Below are 24,067 nucleotides of genomic sequence, written 5' to 3' on the forward strand. Positions count from 1 at the left end.
ATGGGCAGAGCAGAGTGCTGTGGGGGGATGTGGATATCGGAGAGAGATTTGGGGGTCCTGGTGGATGAGAAGCTGGTCGTGAGCCAGCAGTGCTTGCAGCCCCGAAGGCCAGCTGTGTTCCGGGCTGCATTAAAAAAGGGGCGGCCAGCAGGGAGAGGGAGGTGATCGTCCCCCTCTGCTTGGCTCTCATGAGGCCCCATCTGCAGTGCTGTGTCCAGCACAGGAAGGACTTGGAGCGCTTGGAGCGGGTCCAGAGGAGGCACTGAGATGAGCAGAGGGCTGGTGCTGCTCTGCTGTGAGGAAAGGTTGAGGGAACTGGGCTTGTTTGGCTTGGAGAAGAGAAAGCTGCAGGAAGACCTCATGGTGGCCTTCCAGTGCTTGAAGGGAGCAGATAAACAGGAGGGAGCATGGCTGTTTGTGAGGGTGGGTGGTGACAGGACAAGGGGGAATGGTTTTAAATTGAAACAGGGGAGGTTTAGGTTGGATATCAGGAGGAAGTTTTTCCCCCAGAGGGCGGTGAGGCACTGGCACAGGTTGCCCAAGGAGGCTGTGGATGCCCCATCCCTGCAGGCATTGGAGGCCAGGCTGGATGTGGCTCTGGGCAGCCTGGGCTGCTGGTTGGTGACCTGCACACAGCAGGGGGCTGAAAAAAGATTGAGCACTGTGCTCCTTTTCAGCCCAGGTCATTCCGTGATGCAGAGACTGGGGGGCGCTCCTCCGCGCCGCGTGGGGGCGCCCTGCGGCGGGGCGTGGTCACGTGATGCGGGCGGGCCGCCGGTGGCGGCGGGGTCGGGCGGTGATGGTGGCGGCGGTGCCGGCGGTGCCATGAACGCGGAGCGGGACCTGGCGCCGCTGGCGCCAAGCGTGGTGCGGGCGTTGAACGACAAGCTGTACGAGAAGAGGAAAGTGGCGGCCCTCGAGATCGAGAAGTGAGAAAACGATGGGGAAAAGGCGGGGGAACGGTGGGGGTGAGGGAGCGGGGCTGTGGGGCGGCCGCGGGTCCGGGAGGGGGACGGGGGGGAACCGTGCTGAAAGCCGTTTGACCCCGGGTAAAGGGAGTTTGCTGGCGCTGCCGCGCGTCCTTTAGTTTGTCAGTGCATCTCTCCCGTGTGTCTGAACTCCCGTGCTGTCACTGCGGGCGCTGCGCTGCTCTGTGGCCGTGCGCGGGAAGGACCTGCCCCCTTCTGCACTGCCCCGCAACGTCCCCGTGGGATGCAGCCGACAGCGGGCTGAGCACGAGGCAGCGGTGTGACCTTATGGCCGAGAATGGTGTCCAGAGGTGCAGTGCACGGATCGTGGCCAGCAGGGTGAGGGAAGTGTTCCTCCCCTCTTCTCTGCCCTGAGGAAGGCGCGTATGGAGCTCTGCGTCCAGTTCTGGGCTCCTCCGTTCAAGACAGACAGGGAGCTGCTGGAGGGATCCGGTGGGTGGCTAAAGAGATGAGCGGGGCCTGGAGCCTCTCCTGTGTGAGGAAAGGCTGAGAGTCCCGGGGCTGTTCAGCCTGGAGAGGAGATCTTGTCAATGCTTATCAGTCTGTGAAGAGTGAGAGTCCAGTGGATGGGGCCGGGCTCTTTTCAGTGGTGGCCAGCAGCACAACAAGGAGCAACAGACACAGACTAGAGCATAGGAAATTCCATAGGAACACAAAGAAGAACATCTTTAATGTGAATCATAGGATCACTCAGGTTGGAAAAGATCTTAAAAATCATCGAGTCCAACCACGACCATCCTACCCCAACTCTAACGACCCTCTGCTAAACCACGTCCCTGAGCACCACATCCAAACGGTTTTTAAGCACATCCAGGGATGGTGACTCAACTGCCTCCCTGGGCAGCCTATTTCAGTGCTTAACATCCCTTTCTGTAAAGAAGTTTTTCCTGATAGCCAACCTAAACTTACCCTGGTGCAACTTGAGGCCCTTTCCCCCTCGTCCTGTCACCAGTGACTGAGGCCATCCAGAGATGTGATGGAATCTTCTTCTCTGGAGATATTCAAGGCCTGTCTGGATGCTTTCCTCCGTAACCTACTGTAAGGAACCTGCTTTATCAGTGGGTTGGACTGGGGGATCTCCAGAGGTCCCTTCCAATCCCTATGGTTCTGTGATTCTGTGAACCAAGCAGCCCTGCTCTGACTTGTTTTGCCCCAGCACTGTGGCTTTGTGGTTGGTTTATACCAACCAAAATCAGATCTGGAATTTGCTAATGGAGCCAGACACCCAAATTGCAAAGGCTGTCGGGATGAGGAAGACAGAGTCCAATCCCTTTTACAGACACGTGGATTTAACTCAACCTAGACTAGTCACAGAATAGCACTGCACGTGTCGTTGTTGTGCCTATGGTGTTGTGTGGGGAACTCGCTGCCTCAGTGCGGGTACCTCCCAGCTCTCTGCCCCGTAATGTGGAGCAGCTCCTGCTGTGTGCAAACTCCCTCACACTGTGTACGTTGCTGTTCAGCGCCTCTTGCTTCCCTAGTTCACCCCTGTGCCCTTTAAACTCAGAGGGGTCATAAAGTCGTCGAATGGCTGTGGGCAGAGATGCCAACCACTAGATCAGCCTGCCCAGAGCCCCTTCCTGAGCCTGGCCTTGAATGTCTCCAGGGATGGGGGCACCCACAGCTCTCTGGGCAATGTGTTCCAGTGCGTTCCCACCCTGTAAGTTAAAAACTTCCTCCTAACATCTAACCTGAACCTCCCCTATCTCAGTTTAAAACCATCCCCCCTTGTCCTATTACTATCCACCTGCATAAAAAGTCGGTCCCGCTCCTGACTCCTGGGATATACGGTTTTTTTCATTTCAAACTAAAACCCTACTCTGTTCATTAAATCCAGGCTGTAAAGAGATTCCCTCCGTGCTGCCAGGGCTTGCTGCATGCTCCTCGTGGTGCTGGGTGGGACTGGGAGGCAGAGCAGTCAGCCTGGGATCAGCATTTTGTGAGAGTGGCACCAGCTCTGGCCATTACCAAATTCAGCTTTGGGATGGAGAAGAGTAGATGGGCTTTGTGGTGCCTCCAAGGAGAAAGAGGGCAGCAGCTCTGTTCACAGCAGGGTGAGAGGAGGCCATAAATATCTCCTGTAATGATTTGCCTCTGCTAAGCAGTAGGTGATGGGAGAGCGATGGCCAGCTAGAAGCGAGCAGCATGAGGTCTCCAAGCCCCTCAGTGCCTGTCTGGCTTCACGCAGCTGAGGCAGGGTTAGTGCAGAGCTGAGACTGGAAAGGAGGGCTGAGAGTGAGATACCTGTTGTTGGGGTTGGCCAGATTTGATGCAGCAGCAACAAAAAAGCATACAGAGTTTGGCGTTGGAAATCTTTGTGCCTTCAGCACAGGTTGAAGTGACGATAATCACGTAGGCTGAGATGCTGAGGCATCTGTCCTCGTCCTGTACACAGGAAGTCAAAAGAAAAAGAAAAAAATTCTGCTGCATTGGCCGGGAATCGAACCCGGGCCTCCCGCGTGGCAGGCGAGAATTCTACCACTGAACCACCAATGCTCCAGCTGTGTGCAGCTGCCTGTGCAGCTGCTTTGGCCTGGCGCTGCTGGGGGCTGGTGGGGCAGGACCTGCTTCAGTGTGCATAGAAGTGAGGGGTTTTTGGTTTGTTTTTTTTTTTTTTTTAATTAAATAGGCATATGTGATCTAAAACATAATGACTGGAAAAAAAAAGTGAATCTTAGTCTGTGAGGATCCCTACGCGCTGTTCGTGACTCCATCTCGTTAGACCACCTTCATACCCGAGTGACGTCCGAATCTCGACCTGCTCCCCATAACCAGCATCTTGGGGTTTAGGAGAGGTCAAATAATGGTATCGCAATGAGCATCTCGTTGTTCCTCCAGGATTTTCTTCACAATCTGCACCTGGATCTAAATCCTCTTCCTTACCAACATGCTGAGTACCAGTAACCAGGATGGACTTCATCTACTCTAAAGCTGATACTCCAAAAGTAATTTATAAATTATGATCAGCTAGTATTAAGCAAGGAAATAATACACCTCCCACCTCACTGGTGAATGACTTTGTTGTCTCTGCAGTAAGTTTCCCTTACAAGACAGAACCACTCCTATCCTATACACAGCTATTTCACTTCCATCTTCACAAATTCCTTTCCACAATTAATTTTCTTCAATTCACCTTTGCTGTTTCAGGCAGTGTAGCGGGAATCTCGTTCAAATGTGCATGTTTAGATATGCCAAAGTGAAAAAGAAATATTCTTCAGGGTCTGGGATCTCTCATAATTCTTCATAAAGATGTGGAATACATATCAGGAGTTGTAATGCTTATAAATTAATAGAGAAATCTTCAGTACATTCTGTTGATCACCACAAAGGTAGTCTAAATCTGGAGTTCAATAGATAAATATATTGGACAGCAATGTGTATTAAAAATCATTGAGGTAGTAAAGGGAAGGATGAAAGTGCTGGTGTTGATTCATCCCAGTTATGCATGTGTACAGAGTCATGCTTTTAGAAATTGCAATATTCCATACTGTTTTTCTTTGTGTAATGAATGCTGGCCTTGGGGTGATTGGAGGCTCCATAACAGGTGACTGATAAGAACTGTTGTCTTTTTGTAAATGGAAGATATTGGAAGGTGTACTGGAATTCAACTAGCAGAGAACATGAACAGCAGTTGAGCGCTGCACAGAAACGGAATCTGTCCGTGTCTGTGCTCCAAAAACAAACCAATGAACACGTGAATCTATCTGTACACATTTCCAATAGGTGAAATGGCTTACAGGGAATGTTCTTCACATAATACTTCATTAAGATGTGAAACCCTTGCTAGGGGATACTATGAATGCAAGAAATTAGCGTTTTTTTCCAAGACTGACTGAACAAATGCATAGAAGGAAAAGCTACTAGAGCTATTAAATGCAAGGACAAGACATTTAAGGCAAATTTAAACATCTATATACATGGCACTTTCAGAAGTACTGTGGAAACAGTGCATTAACATTGTGAAGCAGTCAAACAGTAGAGTGACAACACTGGAAAACCAAGGAGAAAAATGAATCATTGCTTTTCTACAGAGGAGCTTGAATGGTGTGCAGTACAGAACAGCTCGGGGGTAAGCACTAAATAGCATGGATAAAAAATATCAAATAACTGCTGATTCACTGAGCGCTGTCTGTCCTGGGCTGCAGCTGAGGTATGGTGGAAGAAGAATATGTGATTGTGTCATTAAAAATACATAACATCGTTCAGAGGGTTAAATATAAACTGCACGGGCAGCCTTGTTTTTACCATTGGCAACTTCAGAATGATTGATTTGCTGCTTACTTTCAGGTACATCAGGTTTTCTAAAGAAGCAGCCTAAAGCTCATGAAATGCCACCACGTGGCAAAACTTAGCAGACCTCTATTCCCAACAATCTCATCCAACCTCTTCCATTTAAAAGTAACAGAATGACTGGTGGAATACAGCAGGTTTCTAACGTGTACCTGTGCTCCAAAGCATGGGTTTTATTTCTGCATTTGGCTCATACAGCTCAGCGCAGGGGGTATTTGCGTGAGGGCATGGTGGCTTCTTTTGTCTCTCAGTCCTTTGGGAATGGAAGGAATCCTCCCCCTGGCCTGGTCTCACCTTCTCTGTAAAAGCTGCTTTCTGGCAGCCGCAGGGAACCGAGCCCCCAGGTGCTTTCATCAGACAAGATCTGTGGCTTCCCATGTGCTTTCCTCTTCTCTCCCCAGGCTGGTGCGAGAGTTCGTGGCTCAGAACAACACATCTCAAATCAAGCATGTGATCCTGATCCTGTCGCAGGAGTTTGCGCTCTCCCAACACCCCCACAGCCGGAAAGGGGGACTCATCGGCCTGGCTGCTTGCTCCATCGCCCTGGGCAAGGTAAATGTGGGTGTTTTTTGGCTCCCTGTAGTGGGAGAGGAGCTGTGCTCCACGTGGGGCCATTGTGCCAGGGAAAGACTGGGGCTGGCTGCTCCCCAGCTGCATGGCATCCCATGTTGTAGTGTGACACCAGGTTGTGAATGAGATTCCCCAGTGGATCCAGCCACGTGCTGTGAGCACTGGAATGCTTTCTGGCTTGGGTCAAACCTTGGCAGCTCCCCAGCCTTGGTGTCAGTGCATTTGTGTTTCCAGCTGATGTGTTTTCAGTGAGTGCTGCTGCTGAGCTGAAAATAGGGCTAGGCTCAGCAGGTTGCAGCTGAGGTCTGGTCCTGTTCAACAGTCAGCTGAAGCCAGACTCTTTCTTCTGAAGTGTAAAAGCAGAATATGTCTTCTGCTGACAGCTGGTGACACTGTCTCCATTTCTGCATGTGCAGCTGGTTACCCAGATAGCAAAAATTGGGTATGACTTGATATTAATGGAACTTACAAGAGGCATAGCTCAAAGCAGGCAGGCAGTGTGAGGTGTAAAGTTGTATTAGCCTAAGTTATAACTTCCTATTGATTTGGTAGAAGATTTCTCTGCTGAAAGCATTAATCATTCAGCCCAGCTCTGGAGGTGTTACATGGATGCCCATTGTGCTCCTCCTGCCGAAAGCTGACTGATTTCCATCCCAATTAAGAGCTTCCTCCCTTGCTTACCTCTCATTATAAGGAATAAGCTCAGTAAGTTCCCTCTGGGGCTAGGCCAGTGCACACAGATCCCTGCTGAGGGGAGCAGGGACCCTGTGGACTCAGAGCTCCATTGGGCTTTTCAGTTAAACCACGCGGTTCATTTTGAAAATGTCTACAAGGGAAGGAGTCATTTGGGTTTCTAGTAGGGCGGACATAAAGAAAGCACGGAGCTTAGGAAGAGCAGACTGCCTCAGAAGCACTGCAAGGTGTATTTTAATTTGGTTAATCTCCTTCTAATGAGAGCCACAACCATTTGAAATGGACACTCTGAAGCATGATGATTAACAGCCTTTAAGCTGATGGCCACATGCTTCTGAGCAGTGCTCCTTTGTCATCCTATTGTTAAAAGTGCAGAGCCTCTTTACACATCACTTCTCTTTGGGTCAGCAGCACTCTGTTCAGCCCATAAAGAGTCCCAGAGGTGTAGCTGGGAAGCTTAACCCTGCTTTGCCTTCTGCACATCACTGGGGCAGGGCAGCTTGTGCTCTGAGGAACTGGAGGAGTTATGTTTGGGGCCCTGAAGGACTCTGATAAAACTTAGAGCTGAACTCCTTAATCTGCTGGTCTGCGTATTGATTTTCTTGCCATTTCCTTTGCTAGATGCTTGAGAAATGGCAGCCTGATTGCTCCATGCTCTGCCTAGCGTGGCTCTTTCAGGAGGACAGACTTCAGCATGTAAACAACAAGCATACTCTCTGCAAGAGTGGAGCTGCACTGTCTGCTCTTGCCTGGAAAGCAGAGCTCCAGTTGCTTCAGCTAGCAGCTGTGTCCAGCTGAGCTCCAGGAGCTGTAGCACCTGTCTTTAAGCAGCTGCACACACGAATGCTGCCTGTTTTCTGGCAGCTCAGGCCTTGGTGGAGTTGGGTCTTTCTGGAATGAGAGCTGGTTTTCTTTGTGAAGCCTCTATTACCACATCCTTCCTGCTGCCCAGCTCCGGATGGTACAGAGAATAACCCAACAGATGTGGCTCTACTGAGCTGCTCCTCCTTCTGGGAGCTGTGTTGCTTTGCTCAGTTGTGAGGTTGTAGTTAGGGCTGGTCTGTCGCTGTGGCTTTACAAAGAAACCAGCACCTACAGCAGTAGCAGTAAATACAGATGATAGCAATACTGGGCCAAGCATAGGCCACCACAGGCCTGAATTCTTGCACCATACCCTTGTGCTTTATTCCAGGATCCATGGCAGTGCCATCTCTGTCCTCTCGCCATGGTTCTCAACTCACCAGTCTCCTTCTGTCCATCAGGACTCTGGGCTCTACCTGAAGGAGCTGATTGAACCAGTGCTGACGTGTTTCAACGATGCTGATAGTCGGCTGCGGTACTATGCCTGTGAGGCCCTCTATAACATTGTGAAGGTGGCCAGAGGCTCTGTTCTCCCACACTTCAATGTGCTCTTTGATGGCCTCAGCAAGGTAAGAAGCTTCCTCTAAAACCCCAGGGGTTTTTCCTTTCCTTCACTGGAATAGTACATCTTGTTCTCTAGCGCTCTTCTTTCCAGGATCAAAGAAACCAAGTAGTCTGATATCATCTTTTTAAGGAAGCTGGTGTGCTTTGACCAGGCACGTCTGAAAGTCTGCACAAAAATGTTTGTGCAGCAGCGTGCTGGCCTTGGTGTTGGGGATGCCATACTTCACTGTAAAGTACCTTGCTCTTGGTTTCCACCTCCAAGATGCATTTTTCTGCTCCTTAGTCAGTGGTGTAAGACACTGCAAAGTGGCTCTGCAGCACCACAGCTTTTTAGTCATGTCGGGTCAAAACCATGTCTACAGGCACTCCTCTGTGCAGCTTATCTTGTTTTTGTCTGCCACAACATGGGCGCTGACCCGTGGAAACCTTCCTGTGTGGGAAGGTGATAGGTGCTTGGCATCCCCCTAAGAAGTCTCCCTGGAGAATTTGTTGGAGCCTAATGATGAATCAGAGATGAAGGGTTTTCTGTGTCCATCCCAATGATATCGAAAGAGAGCAACACTCCTGTGAACCTGCTGGGAGCTCCACTGCAGAGATGGGAAAAGGCCTGGGACCTGTTATAATGACTTCTGTTTCTGTTCTTTACAGCTGGCTGCTGATCCTGACCCAAATGTCAAAAGTGGCTCCGAGCTCCTGGATCGACTTCTCAAGGTGTGTTTCTCCTTCTAGCTGAGAATCCTTGGTGCAGGAGGCAAGTGTGGTAGGCAGCTTCAACATTCCTGCAGGTGCCTGGATGCTGCCTGATGTGACATGGCAGAGTTCTCACGGAGACATGCTGGTCTAGCAGGCTGCACCGGCTAAAACCATCCCATAGGCATCCTGTGGCTTCTGCCAAAGTGGTTATTTCTGTCACTGGTTGTAGCTTGATAAATCGAGAGTCTGGTGGCTGGTTTGAGGAGCTTGTAGATTACTGCAATGCAAAATGGATGTTTAGCTGTTGGAAGCCAGGTCTCTGGGGAAGCAGGGATTTAGTCTGAGGGAAGTTGCACCTCCATCCTGTTCAGCAGGAGGGCTGCTCGTCTAATTTTCTTCCCTTCTCCTGTGTCTAAATGAGGAACAAAGAGAACTAAAGATCAGAGCTGCTACTTCTAGGGTGGGGGCACCTGGTTCCTCTTCCTGTTCTGTCTGCTGAGGAGTTTGTACGTCTGCGGGCTTCATGGTCCAATTGGAGGGAAGTAGCTCCCTGCCAGGTCGTGCCCCCTCTCCTCATTAGCACTGCAGTTAGTGCAGTCTCCACATTCCCTCTTGCAGTCCTTCCTGCTGGGAGCCTGCAGAGCAGAGGGGATCTGCTCTACTGCTCCGGTGTGAGGGACTTTGTTATGCAGCAAAATCTGTCAAGTGTGTAGGAAGAGCTCTAAGAGAAAGCCAGGGGACTCTCCAGTCACTGACACATATGATTACATCAAAGTTGCCTGCTCATGTGTGCAATGGCACCAATGAGGCGTGAATCAGAGAAGGTCCCACCCTCCTCCTGTTCAGCCAGGCAGCGGGAGCCTTTCTCAGTGCATCCAGCACAAAGTTATTCGCTGCCCGAGGGGGAATTCCTGCCTCATCATCTGAACAAACCATATGATTCTTTCTCCCGGAGTCTCCCAGCAGCCAGGAGAGCCTACAGGCCTCTGACAGAGCCGCTTGTCAGCATCTTGTGATCCTTACCCTGTCATGTGCCTTAAAAAGGGCTGGGTGGACATGGCTGGGCGGGGGCAGCGTGTGCTGGGTGCTGGGCTTACCTTTCTGACACGCTCTGCTTGGGCTGTGCAGGACATCGTGACAGAGAGTAACCAGTTTGACTTGGTGGGCTTCATCCCGCTGCTGCGTGAGAGGATTTACTCCAACAACCAATACGCCCGTCAGTTCATCATATCCTGGGTAGGTACACATGGGCTTCTCCTCCTGGTCGGCATCCCAGGCCTGGGCAGACACCAGATGTCCACAGTGATGTGTGAACACAGGGACCTGAGTTTGCCAGGCCTTATTTTAAGTCATCAACTTCTGACTTCTGCGTCTTTAAAACGCCAGCTCCCTGTGACGTCACTGTTGCAGTCACACGTCCACGATGGTGTGCTTCTGCCACCGTGGTTCAGGGCTTTGCACAGCAAGTTAGAAAATACAGTCCAAGCATTGCTTGTATGAATAAATGTATCGTGACCTAGAGGTTGCAATCTCCCAATACCTTACTGTTTGCTTTCCAAATGCAAATTTGAGGGGCCCCTGCAAACCCAGCAGTGATGGAGAGATGTTGCTGTCCACGAAGCAAGTGATTTCCATTCAGTTCCTGATTTCTGTGCAAGGCAGAAGCTGTTAATAGCTGACCAGGGCCTTGGAGGAATGTGTGTGCCTCAGGGCTCTCTATTTCAGCCATGCTGTTTGTCGTTCCACATCTGCTTGTTGGCATTTTGACAGTTGTTTGTGATCCCTGCCGTTAAGGGGCTGGGATTGGAAATGCAGCAGTTCTGCAGTCTGATCCCTCGCCTCCTTTGCTAGCCCAGCTTCTTTCTGACATGGGCAGCTCCACGCAATCCTCTTGTCCTTCCCTCCCTGCCTGTCCCACACAGGCAGCTGTGCTCCCCTCCTGTAGCTTCCTGTAGCTCAGTGTTCCTCAGTGCCACACCAGATTTGTGCTGGTGATGTTAGTTAGCTTCTCCAAAACTCACCCATCTTCTTTCTTGTACCTTCCCCGAGCTAGATCCTGGTCTTAGAGTCCGTGCCTGACATCAACCTTTTGGATTACCTGCCAGAAATCCTGGATGGGCTCTTCCAGATCCTGGGAGACAACAGTAAAGAGATACGAAAAATGTGAGTGTGGAGGCTGGCTGGGGGCCAGGTCTGTGTTTTGCTCTGGAGCCGGCACGTTTCCCTGCAACACTGCGTTGTGTTGGGTCACCTCTTCATTTGTTTGCAGTTCTACATAACTGTAGCTAAACTACACGCTCACGGTGGGAGATAAGAGCAACCTAGCTGGTTTGTTTGGTGGATCAGTGTGTCCTTGGCCAAGGCCTCCCTTCCCCAGGTTGTTGTGGCTGCAGCAGCTGTGGGGGACATTGTGATGTTGGTGCTGTGGTACAGACTGTTCTGGCTCAGTGCATCCATTACCTCTCCAGGCCCTGTGCACGGTGTCATCCCTTTTATGACAGCTCATGTGTGCTTTTGGGGTAGGAGATTTGTGAGCAGCCTCTCAGCGAGGTGCAGAACCAACCCCAAGTCTCCTTGGTGCAAAGAATAAGCAAGCATTACGAGCTGGCCTTTTGGATCCATTGCTAAGACTCAGTTTGGAGGAGCGTTTTGAAACAGAGGAGTGGCTGGATGTTCTCAATCAGATCAGAGGATCTTAGCTCTTGCAATGAACGAAAGTGACTGGACCTGTTTGATAGGGCATAAGTAAGTGCTGAGACAAGCCTGGGTCTTTCCCACTGCCAGGCCTTACCAGTTCCTCCTTGCTTCTTTGTTTCCCAGGGCATACATATCAGGGGACAAGTACTGAAAGCTTTGGGGATCTGCCCTCCCACCTCACCCCTACCCCTGTTCCCCTTTGTGCTCCCCATCCCAAACATGTGCTTGTTGTCAGAAGGGAAGATGTGTGGGACTTCCGTTGCCTCCATCTTTCCTGGTATGTGTGTGTGTGGGATAGGGTAAACTTGGACCCAATATGGAGCAAGTGCACTGGGGTCTGTGGCCCATGTCTTGCTCTTGTTCCGTAGCTGTTCCTGGAGCAAATAAGACAGCTTGTCTATTACCTTGGGATGGATTTGTACTTGTGAGTGCCAGTGTGTCCTACAGTCTGCAGCCTTTAATTTGGGGCAGAGTGGATGTATACAAGTGCCATTCCACGTGTGTCCTTGCTGTGTGTGTGTGTGGAAGGCTGCTCTCTGACTTCTCTGGTGGCAGAGGAGTGTTTACCTGTCTGTCTGCCTTCAGGTGTGAGGTGGCTCTTGGGGAGTTCCTCAAGGAGATCAAGAAGAATCCCTCTAGTGTCAAGTTTGCAGAAATGGCCAATATTCTGGTGATCCACTGCCAGGCTGCAGGTGAGTGTTCAGTGCAAATCTGGCGGGAGCTGGAGCATCCGTCTTTGGCTCTGCAGTGCCAACCCAATGATTCAGGCTCAGGGTTTTCCTGTTTACCAGCCATGTTATACCACCTTGCACCCTTGCCCCTTCTTTTTCCGTTGTGCATGAAAAGCCTGCTAAAAAAAAGGGTGGGCAGGCAGCTCTCTTTGGAGATCTGCCTTTGTGTGATGTTCTGGAACAGTTCTCCCATGGCTGGCACTACCACTTTTTCCACCTCAAATACAGAACAGGTGTCATCACGAGTGTACAGTAGTGGAAGTGCCTGAAAATTAAATAACTGGCTGTGGGTAGCACGTGTGGTTATCCAGCACATCTGGAAAGGGGACTTGTTTTGAGAAAGAACCTGAGATGGTGCTCGTTGCATGGACAGGGCAGTTAAACGTGATGTGCCTGACACTTTGTGTTAGTGCTGCACCACAGGGTCTGCTGTGTAGGCAGTGATACAGCTGTGTACAGCTGCAGTTTGATGTGCTTTCTGAGAAGGATATCTGGCTTTTCCCAAACTTGGCTAGCTCCTGTGTGATCCCATACTAGAGTTTGTCCAGACTAGAGACTCTGCTTGAAGAAGAGGCCCTTCCCTTTGAGCCCTGCTGAAGTCCAGTCAGCTCTGTGGTTGCAAGCAGTCCTTATCCTGTGTGGTTTGCTGTCGTTTCCCTCACCTCTGCTCATCCTGTGCCTTCCAGATGACCTGATCCAGCTGACTGCCATGTGCTGGATGAGGGAGTTCATCCAGCTGGCTGGCCGAGTGATGCTGCCTTATTCCTCAGGGATCCTGACTGCTGTCCTGCCGTGTCTCTCCTACGATGATCGCAAGAAGAGTATCCTTGTAACTGAGCTGCTCCCAGAGAGGGCCAGGAGGAGTCCTGCCCCCTGAGTGCTAAAAATCACCCCAGCCATTTGGATGTGAAGGGAGCAAGCCGAAGCAGATGTGGTTGGGCTGCGATGGCTTCTCTGTGGCTGGCCAGGTATGGCACCTAGCATGCATGAGACTGCGTGTTCCTTACACCGCCTCCACTCAGACATCAAAGAGGTGGCAAACGTGTGCAACCAGAGTCTGATGAAGCTTGTCATCCCAGAGGACGACGAAATGGATGAGACCAAGCAGTCAGTAACCCTGTCAGCAGAGCCCAACCTGGAGGAGCCCGTCTCCAAGCCAGAGGCAGCATCCAGCGGTGAGTCCCTGTTGGCCTGGGCCATTGGAGATGTGATAAAGGTTGGGGAAAGGTCTTGAGAAGGTCTTAAGTTGGTTTGGTTGCCTGTGGCAGGGAACCTCTGCACTTTTCCATGAGCACTGGGGTCCTGTTTCACAGCTGATCCTCTGCTGAGACACACACTTGGTGCCGCCTGCAGATCAGGTCCCTCATCCAACCTGCAGCCCAGGCAGTATTGCATGGTCTGGTGAACGTCCCAGCACATTTCACATCACCATGGTCATTAACTTGTGATGGGAAGCCTGGAAGAGTATTCAAGTGAGAAGAAACTAAACTGATTAAGGTTTTGGAGGGCTGATACCTGCAGGCAGCAGTTCATTTAGCCTTCCAGCATCACCTCGACAGATGCCATTGTCCCAGGATGGCTAAAGCTACCTCTGACACATCTAAGCTGGCCAAGCACATGGAATATATGTAGCATGTAAATCACATGGGCTTATCTATTCTTCTTCTGGGGTTGCATGTTCAGCCCAGTGCTTCCATGTAGCATTGCCCACAAACCCTGCTTGAAAAATCCTGCTGCAGGAGGGGACGGAGAAGGTGAAAATGAAAAGGTAGAAGGGTTTTCTTGTGCAGGAGCAGCCAGGTAGGAGGTGAGGAGGCGTGCAGCAGCCTGGGGCTGCAGGGCTGCACTGTCAGCATGCACAGCTGGAACAAGCAGCAGAGCCGGCGGGCGCAGGGAGCAGCCAGTGCAGCATTGGTGGTTCAGTGGTAGAATTCTCGCCTGCCACGCGGGAGGCCCGGGTTCGATTCCCGGCCAATGCAGCAGCTTTTTGGATAGGATGGAGGGGGAAAATGTAACCCCTTTGTTGGGGCAACAAAAACTTTTTATTTTTTCCTTTTCTTCCCTGATTGTCGTAAGACAGTCTTTGGTTAAAATATCGATTAAAAGAGTGACTGCTTTAATACCTAACCCTTTGCATAGATGGTAGTGCTCCTACACGCAGGCAGGATCAGGGTGATGCTTTTACAGCTGAAAATCTCTTCTGTGCTCCCTTTGTGCTGATGTGGCAGTTCTGCTGTGTGCAAGTAGAGGCAGCTGGCAATAGGGGGCATAAGGAGCCAAGTTCATCTTTTTACGCTTTGTCACTGCGTTTGTGAGACGCAGCTTCAAGCTGTGCCCAGCACAGGCTCCTTGACTTGCACAGCAGTCCTGCACAGCGTGAGCCCTCTAAAAATCTCAGTAGCCCTTTGCTGAAACATTGCTTCAGTGGGGCTCAGCTAAGCTGTGCACTTGATTTAAAGTGGCTCTGCAGAGACCTGTCTGGTATGGAGCAAAGGCTGGAAAGCTGCTTGGGTTTATTGGTTTCCATATGGAACCACAGCACAGGACAGCTGGCCAGGTGAGGATGGTCCAGTGTGCTGATGTGCTGCCCTGTGGCCATTGAAATCTGGACTTTGGGAGGCAGCCCTCCAGACCTGAGCTCCTTGTTAAAAGAATGTATATCTTGTAATTTGAGCAGCATAGCACAAAGTTCCTGGCTGTCTGAGCTCACTGGGGGTCCTCCCCCAATTGCAAAGAGGGAGGCCCAGAGGCACAGATCTGAAGATACGCAGCTTGCATTTTATCTGGTGGTTGTAGTGTACTAGTTCTGTGCACAAGCTTGATGATAAGTGTAAAGTGCTCACTGCAGGGGAAAAGGGATCCTCGGGGCCCTGAAGCAATGACTGGAGGTGCCTGCAGAAGGCCATGCTGCTCTTGCTTCCTGCCTTCCCTGTCTTCCCATTCACTGTGTCTCCTTTCTGTCTTGCCTGCAGGCTCTCTGGATGCTTCTGGTGACTCCAGTGTGAGCAACGCCAGTGTCTGCACGGTAACCAGGTAGGGGCTGGTTGTTACGGACTGTGAGTGATGGATGCTGACAAAGCTGTGGGAAGCGTGATGTGGGTTGGAAACCAAATGGGGTTTCAGATTGCAATGGAATGCTTGACAGAGGATGCGTTTGCACCTCAGTGTCTTGTCTCTGTGGTAGATTCATGGAATTGTTTGATTTGGAAGGCACCTTCAAAGGCCATCTGGTCCAACTCCCTTGCAGTGAGCAGAGGCACCTATGGCTCTATCGGATGCTTAGAGCCCAATCCAGCCTGACCTTGAATATTTTCAGAGATGAGGCATCCACCACTTCTCTGTGCAACCTGTTTCAGTACTTCAGTCCTCTTAAATGGCAGTGTTGCCCCCTCAAGAAACCTTGCAGACCTCCCTGGGAAGGCAGCGAGTTTGTGTGTGCACTCAGAGTTCTGCACCTCTTCTGTATTCAAGCCACTCTGGCTGGAGATCCCTGCTAAAAGGAAGGGAGAATGTGGGCGTTGGTTTTAGTAGTGACTCTTCTAGCTTGACCACAATAGCAGACACTTGGTCCCCTCCTGCCTTTGCAAGGAGTTAATCTCATGCGGAGGCATCAATCTCATGTGAAGAAGGGGGACACAAACCATCTGGAGCCAGTGGAAGAGCTTGAAATTCAGCTCCGTGCTGCTGCAGCACTGCAGTCCTGGCAGCCCACCACAGCACGGTGCTGTAGGGCAGGCGTTGAGGCATGGCTCAGGGCGTGCAGCCCAGCTCTGGCTGCCTGAGGGATGAGGTGTCCTTGCAGCCCCTGCTACCAGCCTGTCCCCCTGCCAGCCTTGTGTGGCATCCATCAGGCTCACGTCTGCAGATTGCTGCTTCATACCCAGCGTGATTGCTCCCAAAATTTCATCTAAATCATCTTCCCTGCAAATACCTTTCTTCCCATCCAGCTGCCAGGGAATTTAGTAGCAAATCCATCTGCTTTTAGAACCATCTTTGCTTTCCTCCTGCTGCCTGCAGTACCCTTCCAAAGAGATCGTTATTTGCCGTGCTTCTGTTGTGCTCACACGTATATTTATACCTTGTTGTGATCCTCAGAATAGCATGCATTACTCTGGCTGCATCCTGCCAGCAGTCTGACATGTGATACCCATCATAACATCCCTGAGCACTGCAAGACTCAGCTTTCCAGATTTGATTTTCTATATCTCTCCGTTCCCTTTTTGCACTCCCGCAAAGCCCATCTACTCCCTCTCCTTAATGATGCCCTTGATTGTTCTTCTCCTACAAGAGCATAGATTGTTTCCATTTGTCTCTAGATTTCATTCTATGGCTCTTGAGTGGTTTCCCCCAGCTTCCTTGCGCTCGCTGCATCCTGGCCCTGCTCTTTGCCAGCCTCCCACACTCATGGCTGCAGACTCAGCCCATAAAGTTTAGCAGGTGCTGGAGTGGGTGTTGCACGAGGCTGAAGCTGAAAAGGAAGGAGAGAAAATGAGGCACTAAGTCGAAGGGATACGTGATAACTGCATCTCTGTCCTGGAGAGCTTGCATCTGGGGGGGAGAGAGAGTGAAGGCGGTGAGACTGAGCTCAGTGGGATGTGGGGGGGATGCTGTTGTCTCCACACCCCACGCTTGATGGTGGATGTTCATTGCTCCTGCCAGCTGCCCCATGCAGCAATGAGAGCTCATTTTGTGGCACTGTAGACAAGAGAATGTGGAGTTGAGATTGCCTGGGTTTGCAGAGAGATTTCTTGAGCTCCCCTAAGCCCTTTGGAATGGGAGATACCAGGTTTTGTCATGGAGTTTACCTGCCAGGATGGCCATTTCCCCATGCTGTGTGAATACCTGAAGCACTTTCCCCATGGCTCTCATTCTGGGGAGCTGGCATGGAGCTGGGTGGGCTGTGACCATGCCCATCATTCTGCCTGTCCACCTGGGTGGCTGGAATCCAGGGGTTCTGTTCTGTCAGAAATTTGTCCTTCAAGAACACAGACAGCTGAATTGCACCTCTGGTGCTGGCGGAGCACAGTAGCTGGCATAGCAGCAGCACGGACCTCTGCACCATGAGATGCCATGCTGGGAGGGCATCAGGAGCCAGCTGCAGCCATAACTCCCACTGGGGAGCAGGCAGCTGCCTGCACACCGAGTGCCCACTGGGTGTCAAGGCAGGACCGCAGGAAACCATTCCGTTGCCATTTGAAGCTGGGAAGCCTGCAGGCAGAGGAAGTTGCAGCTGCCTTTTAAGATGAAATCACTCTGTGCTTGTGTTTTTGTTTCATTCCCCCTGCTTCCCCCGGTCTCCCCCTGAGAGCAAGGGATGAAGCGAGGCCCTGCGCCAGCGCCCGGCTCTCACGCCCCTTCCCCTGCCCTCCCCATGCAGACGCCTGCAGAAGGATAACACTGCAGCAGCAGTGAGAGGAGGAGGACCTCGTTCAGCAGGGGCAGAGAAGAGGGAAACTGCGGAGGCATTGCGTGAAGATGAGGTCCAAGCAGATGACGAGGTCTGAATGCTCCGTAGATGGATTCTGGACACGTTCCTGGGGCCACAAAGTGACCACCCCCACTCCTAAAACGTGCTGTAGGCAGGCCAAAATGCTTCCATGGTAATCACTGGCTTCGCTTGGAACTTGGAGAGAGCTTCCTGGTGGCATTTACTTGGAAGTGAGGACCTGTGTCTGTTCTGAGACAGGGACTGCAGGGGCCTCGGGGCTTCCCAGGGAGGCAGAACTCCTGAATTCAGCTTCTGCAGAAGAGATGATACGAGGTTTCAGGGATGCTGAAGCCTTTCTGTGGCCCAGCTGACACTGCTGCCCCTGCCATTGTGAATTTGAGTCCGGATCGGGAAAGAGAAGTGGAGTTGTTGCTGCTGGAGCAGAGCCCTGATTTCCCTGCTGGAATGTGAGCTGCTGAAAGAGAAACAGACATCTGTCCTGCATCGCTGGACCAGCGTGGCTGGAAGGCATTTTTTATGCTCTTGGAGCTTCCTGACTGCATCAACAAAGACTGAAGGCTTGAGAACACCTCCCAGCCATCCTGCCGGGCTGATGGTTGGGCATTCAGCAGGGTTAGGTACACAGGTGTTACACTGGTGTCAGGACACCAAACTATCGGTCAGGAAGGGTTGCCTCCTTCTCAATCTTCCAGGCCTGGTGACCTTGGGACACTGCTCCAGATTGCCTCTGGCAGCCCATGGCCTTGGTGTGACATCCCTCTCGGGCAGGGCTGGCAGTCCTGAGCCACGAGGACAAGCGTTGTGGCCCCAGGGACAGGAGCACCAACTTCAACCAGATGTCATTCATCCTCTGCAGAGAGGGCACACTGCTGCCACGTGGCTCAGCTGTGTTTTGATCAGGCAACTGGAAGAAGGGTTGTTAGGGCTTAGTAGGAAGCTGAAATTGCAGCGTTTGGCTCCAAAGTGCTTTCTTGGGGAGGCTCCTCCTGAGCTTCCTCTGCGGTTTGGAGCAGGAGAGGGTGCAGGAGGGCTGCCCTGCTCCTGCATGCCGTGGAGGGATGAGATGGGCTGTGCTCTGTCCCTTGCTGACCAGGGGTCCTGGGGCATGCCACCTCATTCTCTACCCTGGTGCCTGCAGCTCGCTGCACTGCTCTGCTAAATTCAAGCCTTGTAACTGGGAGAGCAGTTTGTGTTCCTCCAGCACTCGGAGATCACAGTGAGCAGGAGGAAGCCAAGAGCATCAAAATAGAGGTGATAGAGGATGAACAAGCGACAGCTTGTGGGACAGAGAGCAGAAAGGAGCTGTTTACCTCCTGGCCACTAGCTCAGGCCAGTTCAGCAGCACAGCTGCCAGCCCATATGGGATATGCCCTTGTGACTTGGACCACAATGAAAGAACCTGGATATTTCCACCCTTGGCAGCGCAGCTTGCTGAGCCCGCTTAAAGGCTAGAGCCTGGCCTGGACCTTAACCTTGTCTTAAAATGGGGTCGGGAAAGCAGCTGGGCTGGGCAGGAGGCCAGGAGGGAGATGACAGCTCAGAGACTGGCAGTGAAAAGGAACCGCTGAGGAGAGAGATGGCAGGAGCCCACGATGAAAAGGAAGAACTGAGAAAATGAGTTGATAAGGGAAATGGGGTGAAAAGCATTGAATGCACTCGAAAAGTGGGAAGTGTTCCCATGCTGGAGGATGCCGTGTGAAATGGCAAGGCCACGTGCGGGGGTTCAGCTTCCTCAGCCACTGTTCTGCTTGAGCAAAAGGTCCCGATATCCAGAGGCAAGAGCCTGGTGCAGCTCCCACCATTGCTCAATCCGCCAGAAAAACTGCTTGCTGCAGCACATGGACCGTGGAGGAGGTGCCAGGGCTGCACAGTGGAGAAGAATCTAGGGTAGTGGGTTAGATGGAAGCGATCGCATCTGACATCTGCCCTGGCACAGCTGTCGACACTGGGAGCCTGCATATCAGCCCGAGAGGATTGCATTAAAGCAATGCCATTACCCTCGCTCCCAAGCTCCTGCGCTGGGCTGCCTGGGGATTAGGGAGAGCCGGGATGCACGGCGAGCTGTGAGCATGCTTCAGAGCTGCAGCTGTGCTCGCTGCATGTAAGCAGTGCCCTCCTCCTCCCTCGAAACACAGCGGCACAGAAATCTGCTGCTGCTCCAGCCTGCAGGAGCATGGTCAATGGGACCACCACTGTACCCATCCTCCGTCACGGGGTAATGGGTTCTGATGAGCTCCTTTGGCAGGAGCAGGTCTGGAAGTGGCTTTGTTGCTGTGCTGGCCCCTTCCTCCGTAGCACAGCATCCCCCCTGTCTGCATCCCCCCCTCAAAGCAGCATCAGGGCCACCTCCAGCCCAGCCGCTCTGTCAGCCCCTGCAAATATCAGGCACGTTTCTCACATTACCCAGAGCTTTTTCCATCCTGTGCAGGCACACGGTGTATTTTGGCGTGGAGATGTAATCAGGTCAAGGATTCGTGCTGCTCTGCAATCAGGAGCCTCGTGGTGGCAGGTGGAGTGCAGGCTGTGTACCAGAGAAGAGCTGGCTCCTTGGGAAAATAGGAAGGGGATGGGGAGAGCAGCCTCATCTGAGCTCTTCATGTGTCTGTTAGAAGCGGGGAGCAGGAATGGGAGGCTAGGGCAGGTACAGAAAGGTGCAGAAAGGTAGAAAGGCACAGCTCTGCTCATCAGCAGCTCCCCAGGTTCACAAGGGGCTTAAATCCACTGGGATGCGGCTCCCTTTGGGCATGTTGAGGCCTCTAAGAAGAAGCCAACCAATGCCTTGAACCCATCTTTACTTCTCTCCATTCTGAACATTTGATTTTTTGCCCTCGGCTGTAGTTTGCAGCATCAAAGCACAACTTAGGCCAATTCGAAATGCAATTTGCAGGCCCAAGCATCTGTTCAGTGACACAGATGAAGCAGTCAGATATTTACAGGTCTGTGAGGGGGCTGCAGCCTCCTCGCCTTGCCCTTCCAACATGTGTCCTGGGGAAGATCAAATCCTATTAAGCCGCCGTTCTACTTGCAAATTATACCATGAGAAATCTGCCCCTTAGGATTTCTTATCAAACACGATGCAGAGGAGCTCTGAGCACGCAAGAAAAACCTGCAGGAGCTCAGCCCAGCCTTGAATAATTCAGTAGCTGGAGCAGGAGAGGAGTGACTTAGCTCTCAAGGCAGCCCCGTAGCAGAGAGCTGCATCCCAAAAACCACTGTGCCATCTACAGTCAGTGGTGTGAGCCTGCTGGGTTAGTGGGGGCTGAGTACCCTCACCTTGTGGAGTGGCCCCAGTGGATGAAGTCTGAGGGCATTTGGTTGGATGTTTTTTGGAGGTGTGTGAACCCAACCAAGCTTGAGTTGGGTCCCAAATGCGCGTGATGGGTCTTCAGGCTTTGTACCCCAAACCTGATGACTGCCCTACGAGCCAGTTCTTCAGTGTAGTCGTGCTGCAGGATTCATCTAGCGTGGTGTTTTGTCATGTGTAGGTACCAGCTGTTTTGGGAAAGTGGTAAAGCTCAAAGCCTGGGAATTTTTTGTTCTTTCCAAGGCAAGTTTTTGGTGCGCTGCTGTGTCTCTCCCCGTGCTTCCCATTCTTGTAATGCCAATCAGAATCTAATCTGCACCACATGGGCAAATGTCTGCTCTTTCGACCCATCGTGTTTGCTGCTCCCTTTCAGAGCAGATGTGGAGACCTGAGGAAAGCAGCAGTGGGGTGCAGCAAGCCAGCATGGGTGAGGCTGTGTGGTTGGAGCAGCTGGAAGCCTGCAGGCAGCCAAGCCAGAGCTATTTGGGTGTTGCTGATCTTCCTTCCTCAGGCTGAATTGATTCCCTGCGTGCATGCAGCATATGCCTGGCCTGCATTGCTGTGACCCCTTGCAAGCCCTGAGCTTGCTTCCTGGCTCTTCTAACAGGCCACAGGGATGATTTAGGTTGCTTAGGGTTTGAGCTGAGGTGTTGGATGAAGGCTCTGGTGTGTTACAGACCTCTCCACCATGGGGGGATTGCATTGGGCATCGCAGTGCTGAACCAGCTCTTCTTTTCGTGCAGCTCTGAGAGAATCCAGGTGACGCTGAACCTGGATGGAATAGTTCAGGTGTTGGATTGCCACCTGCATGATACATCCATTGGCATGATGACCAGAATTGCAGTCCTGAAATGGCTCTATCACCTGTACATCAAGACTCCTCGTAAGGTAGGTCCAGGACTCGGCATGGGAGCCCATTGCTTCCTCCACGAGACTTGAGTTTGTTGGAAAGGGGCACCCAAGCTTTAGCCTTTGTTCCTTAATCTGCTGGGACCTGAATCAGATGGAGGTGCTACAGAAGGCCCAAGCACAACACTGACTTGCCATGGGGCAGACACTGCTGGAATGCCAAGAGTCTTAGGAGTAAAACTGTGGGATCAACAAGCCCCTAGGCTGAAGTTGGTCAGTGGGAGTTGGTGGTGGTGTAGCTCTGCAGGAAAAAAAGGTAGATATGTAACACTAGGAATGGTTGCATGACTTGGTCATGGGCCTTTGAAGCGTGTGTAGTGGCTACAGCTGCGCTGTGCTGCCCCAGAAGTAGGTCTGCCTGCAAACTGCTTTGTAACCAAGTGCCTGCATTTTTCATGAGGGGTTTGGCTGCTGCTACCCTAGTAGCTTAAGGGAGATGCTTTCAGGTGAGATGGAGAACGCTGGCAAAGCTCTCGGCAGCCTCTCGGGGTGCACCCTCCTTTGGTGAGTGTTGATCTGTCTGTGGAACTGATGCCATTCACCTCCCTGCTTCTAGATGTTCCGACACACCGACAGCCTCTTCCCCATCTTGCTGCGGACCCTCTCAGATGAGTCAGATGAGGTAAGTGCTGCAGGCCCTGCACATCCCCACATCCAACCAAGCTTTGGAAAACCTTTGTCTGGTACGGTTGGGTTAGACAAAGGGATTTCAAGGGCTTGGCCAGCTTTGGCATTGGGGTGTTCATTCAGCCCTGTTGGCTGAAGCAAACAAGGACCTGTGCAAAGAGCTGCACAACTGAAGTCCCTCCTGTCTCAGTTAGACTGTTTTCTTCTGCCTCCTCAGAGAGCCAGTCCCTCAAAACCTACTTGTATGTATCTTCTTTGCTTGCCTGGGATTCAAGTCCCAGTCTGGGAGTCAAGACCCCAGTGCTATGCCTGGGAATGGGTCTTGGCCAGGTCCTCGGTGAGTGGGAATTCAGACACTGTGTGACAGCTGCGAACACAGGAAGGGAATATTTTCCTGTAGATACTGGGAAATTTTAGAGGCAAGCCCTAGCAAAACGGTTAAGCAGCAGCAGCGGCAGCTTTGCCTGGTGGAGCTATGCTCAGTGCCCCAAAGCCTCTTTGGGTTTTTCTCAGAGCCACCCCAGCACATATACATTCCCCCCACCAAAATGCCACGCCAGACTGTGGGACAGGCTTCTTTCTTTCTCCCCTTCCCATGTCCTTTGAATCAGAAGTCAGACACTACCTCATAGTCTGTGTCAACATGCCTTTGAGACATCCTCTGAGCAACCCGCTGGGCCCGGCCGGCGAGCAGCAGTGCTGGGGAGAATCAGAGAATCGTTTGAGTTGCAAGGAACCACGGAAGGCCACCTAGTCCAACTTCCCTGCCACGAGCAGGGACGCCTACAGCTCCATCAGGTTGCTCAGAAGGCTTGGCCAGCAACCTCGTCACCTTGGCCTGACATGCTGGGCTTAGAGACAGAGCTGAGGACTAAGCCCATCTGCCCCAAGCTGTGCCTTAGGAGTTAGCTTTCTGGCAGCAGCTTGCCACCTTGTTGTTAGATCTGCAGCAGCATTAGGCTGGCTCAGAGTGAGCAAAACAAATCCAGCAGCCACGGGGGAGCCAGCTTGCTCTGGCCTCACTCTCTGTGCCTTCCTGCCTGCTCTTTGGCTTCTCAATGGAGAACTCTCCAACTCCAAGCTAGCTCCTTCACTTTTTTTCCCAGTCTGGTCTCCTCAGTATTGGCACCTTTCTCTTTTTCTCACCCCTGCATTGCACTCTGGAGCGCTTGTGGTGTTCGGGTGGGATGCTGGCAGCTTAGGCTCTCTTGGCTCAGGCCCTGCTAACACCTCTGCCTTCAGCTGCCCCGAGTTTGGATGCATCCTGCGCAGAGCTGCCAGAGATCCTCAGCATTTCCCACATCAGATCTTCCTCATGGAATAGAAGTCACGTGCTCTCTGCACCAGATTACATGCTCAGGGCACCCAACTCCACAATAAATCCCTTGTTGTGAGGGGGCTGTGAAGAGAGGAGGGAAGGGAATGAGCAAGCAAGGGAATGACTTGCAAAGGCAAGCGGCTGCCTGGCCGTTTTCCATACCCTGCTGCTTACGACGCAGACCTCTCCAAAAGAGTCCCCAAGCACACATCTGCCTTTGCAATGCTCCAGAAAGCCTGCATCTCGCAGATAGGCTCTCCAGCTTGGCAGGAGACTGCTGTGAGTCATGTTGCAATTACACTGCTTATTAATATTTGAAAAAAGCAGCGAAGAAAGGACCCTGGTGATGCATTTCCTCCATGTGACATAACT

At 51.8% G+C, this 24,067-nt stretch overlaps 1 protein-coding gene and 2 non-coding genes across 3 annotated transcripts in view; 2 read left to right on the top strand and 1 right to left on the bottom strand.

Moving 5' to 3' along the window:
* The first annotated feature begins 794 nt into the window (after window positions 1-794).
* Window positions 795-24,067, top strand: part of VAC14 (VAC14 component of PIKFYVE complex) — a 52,359-nt gene continuing 29,086 nt past the window's right edge. Inside the window, exons 1-12 of the mRNA XM_042886059.1 lie at window positions 795-929; window positions 5,681-5,831; window positions 7,805-7,972; window positions 8,616-8,678; window positions 9,789-9,896; window positions 10,714-10,823; window positions 11,943-12,049; window positions 12,775-12,909; window positions 13,111-13,263; window positions 15,061-15,121; window positions 21,585-21,729; window positions 22,307-22,372. Of these exons, the coding sequence (XP_042741993.1) occupies window positions 826-929; window positions 5,681-5,831; window positions 7,805-7,972; window positions 8,616-8,678; window positions 9,789-9,896; window positions 10,714-10,823; window positions 11,943-12,049; window positions 12,775-12,909; window positions 13,111-13,263; window positions 15,061-15,121; window positions 21,585-21,729; window positions 22,307-22,372 (1,371 nt within the window). The 5' untranslated portion in view covers window positions 795-825. The remainder of the gene's footprint in view (window positions 930-5,680; window positions 5,832-7,804; window positions 7,973-8,615; window positions 8,679-9,788; window positions 9,897-10,713; window positions 10,824-11,942; window positions 12,050-12,774; window positions 12,910-13,110; window positions 13,264-15,060; window positions 15,122-21,584; window positions 21,730-22,306; window positions 22,373-24,067) is intronic.
* On the bottom strand, window positions 3,415-3,485 carry TRNAG-GCC. Its single transcript has one exon. It is a non-coding gene; the product is annotated as a tRNA-Gly (tRNA).
* Window positions 13,997-14,067, top strand: TRNAG-GCC. The gene has a single exon. It is a non-coding gene; the product is annotated as a tRNA-Gly (tRNA).

This window comes from Lagopus leucura, unplaced genomic scaffold (genome assembly GCF_019238085.1).
Source record: "Lagopus leucura isolate 7727_CA_CO unplaced genomic scaffold, USGS_WTPT01 Super-Scaffold_100054, whole genome shotgun sequence".
NCBI classification, from domain to species: domain Eukaryota; kingdom Metazoa; phylum Chordata; class Aves; order Galliformes; family Phasianidae; genus Lagopus; species Lagopus leucura.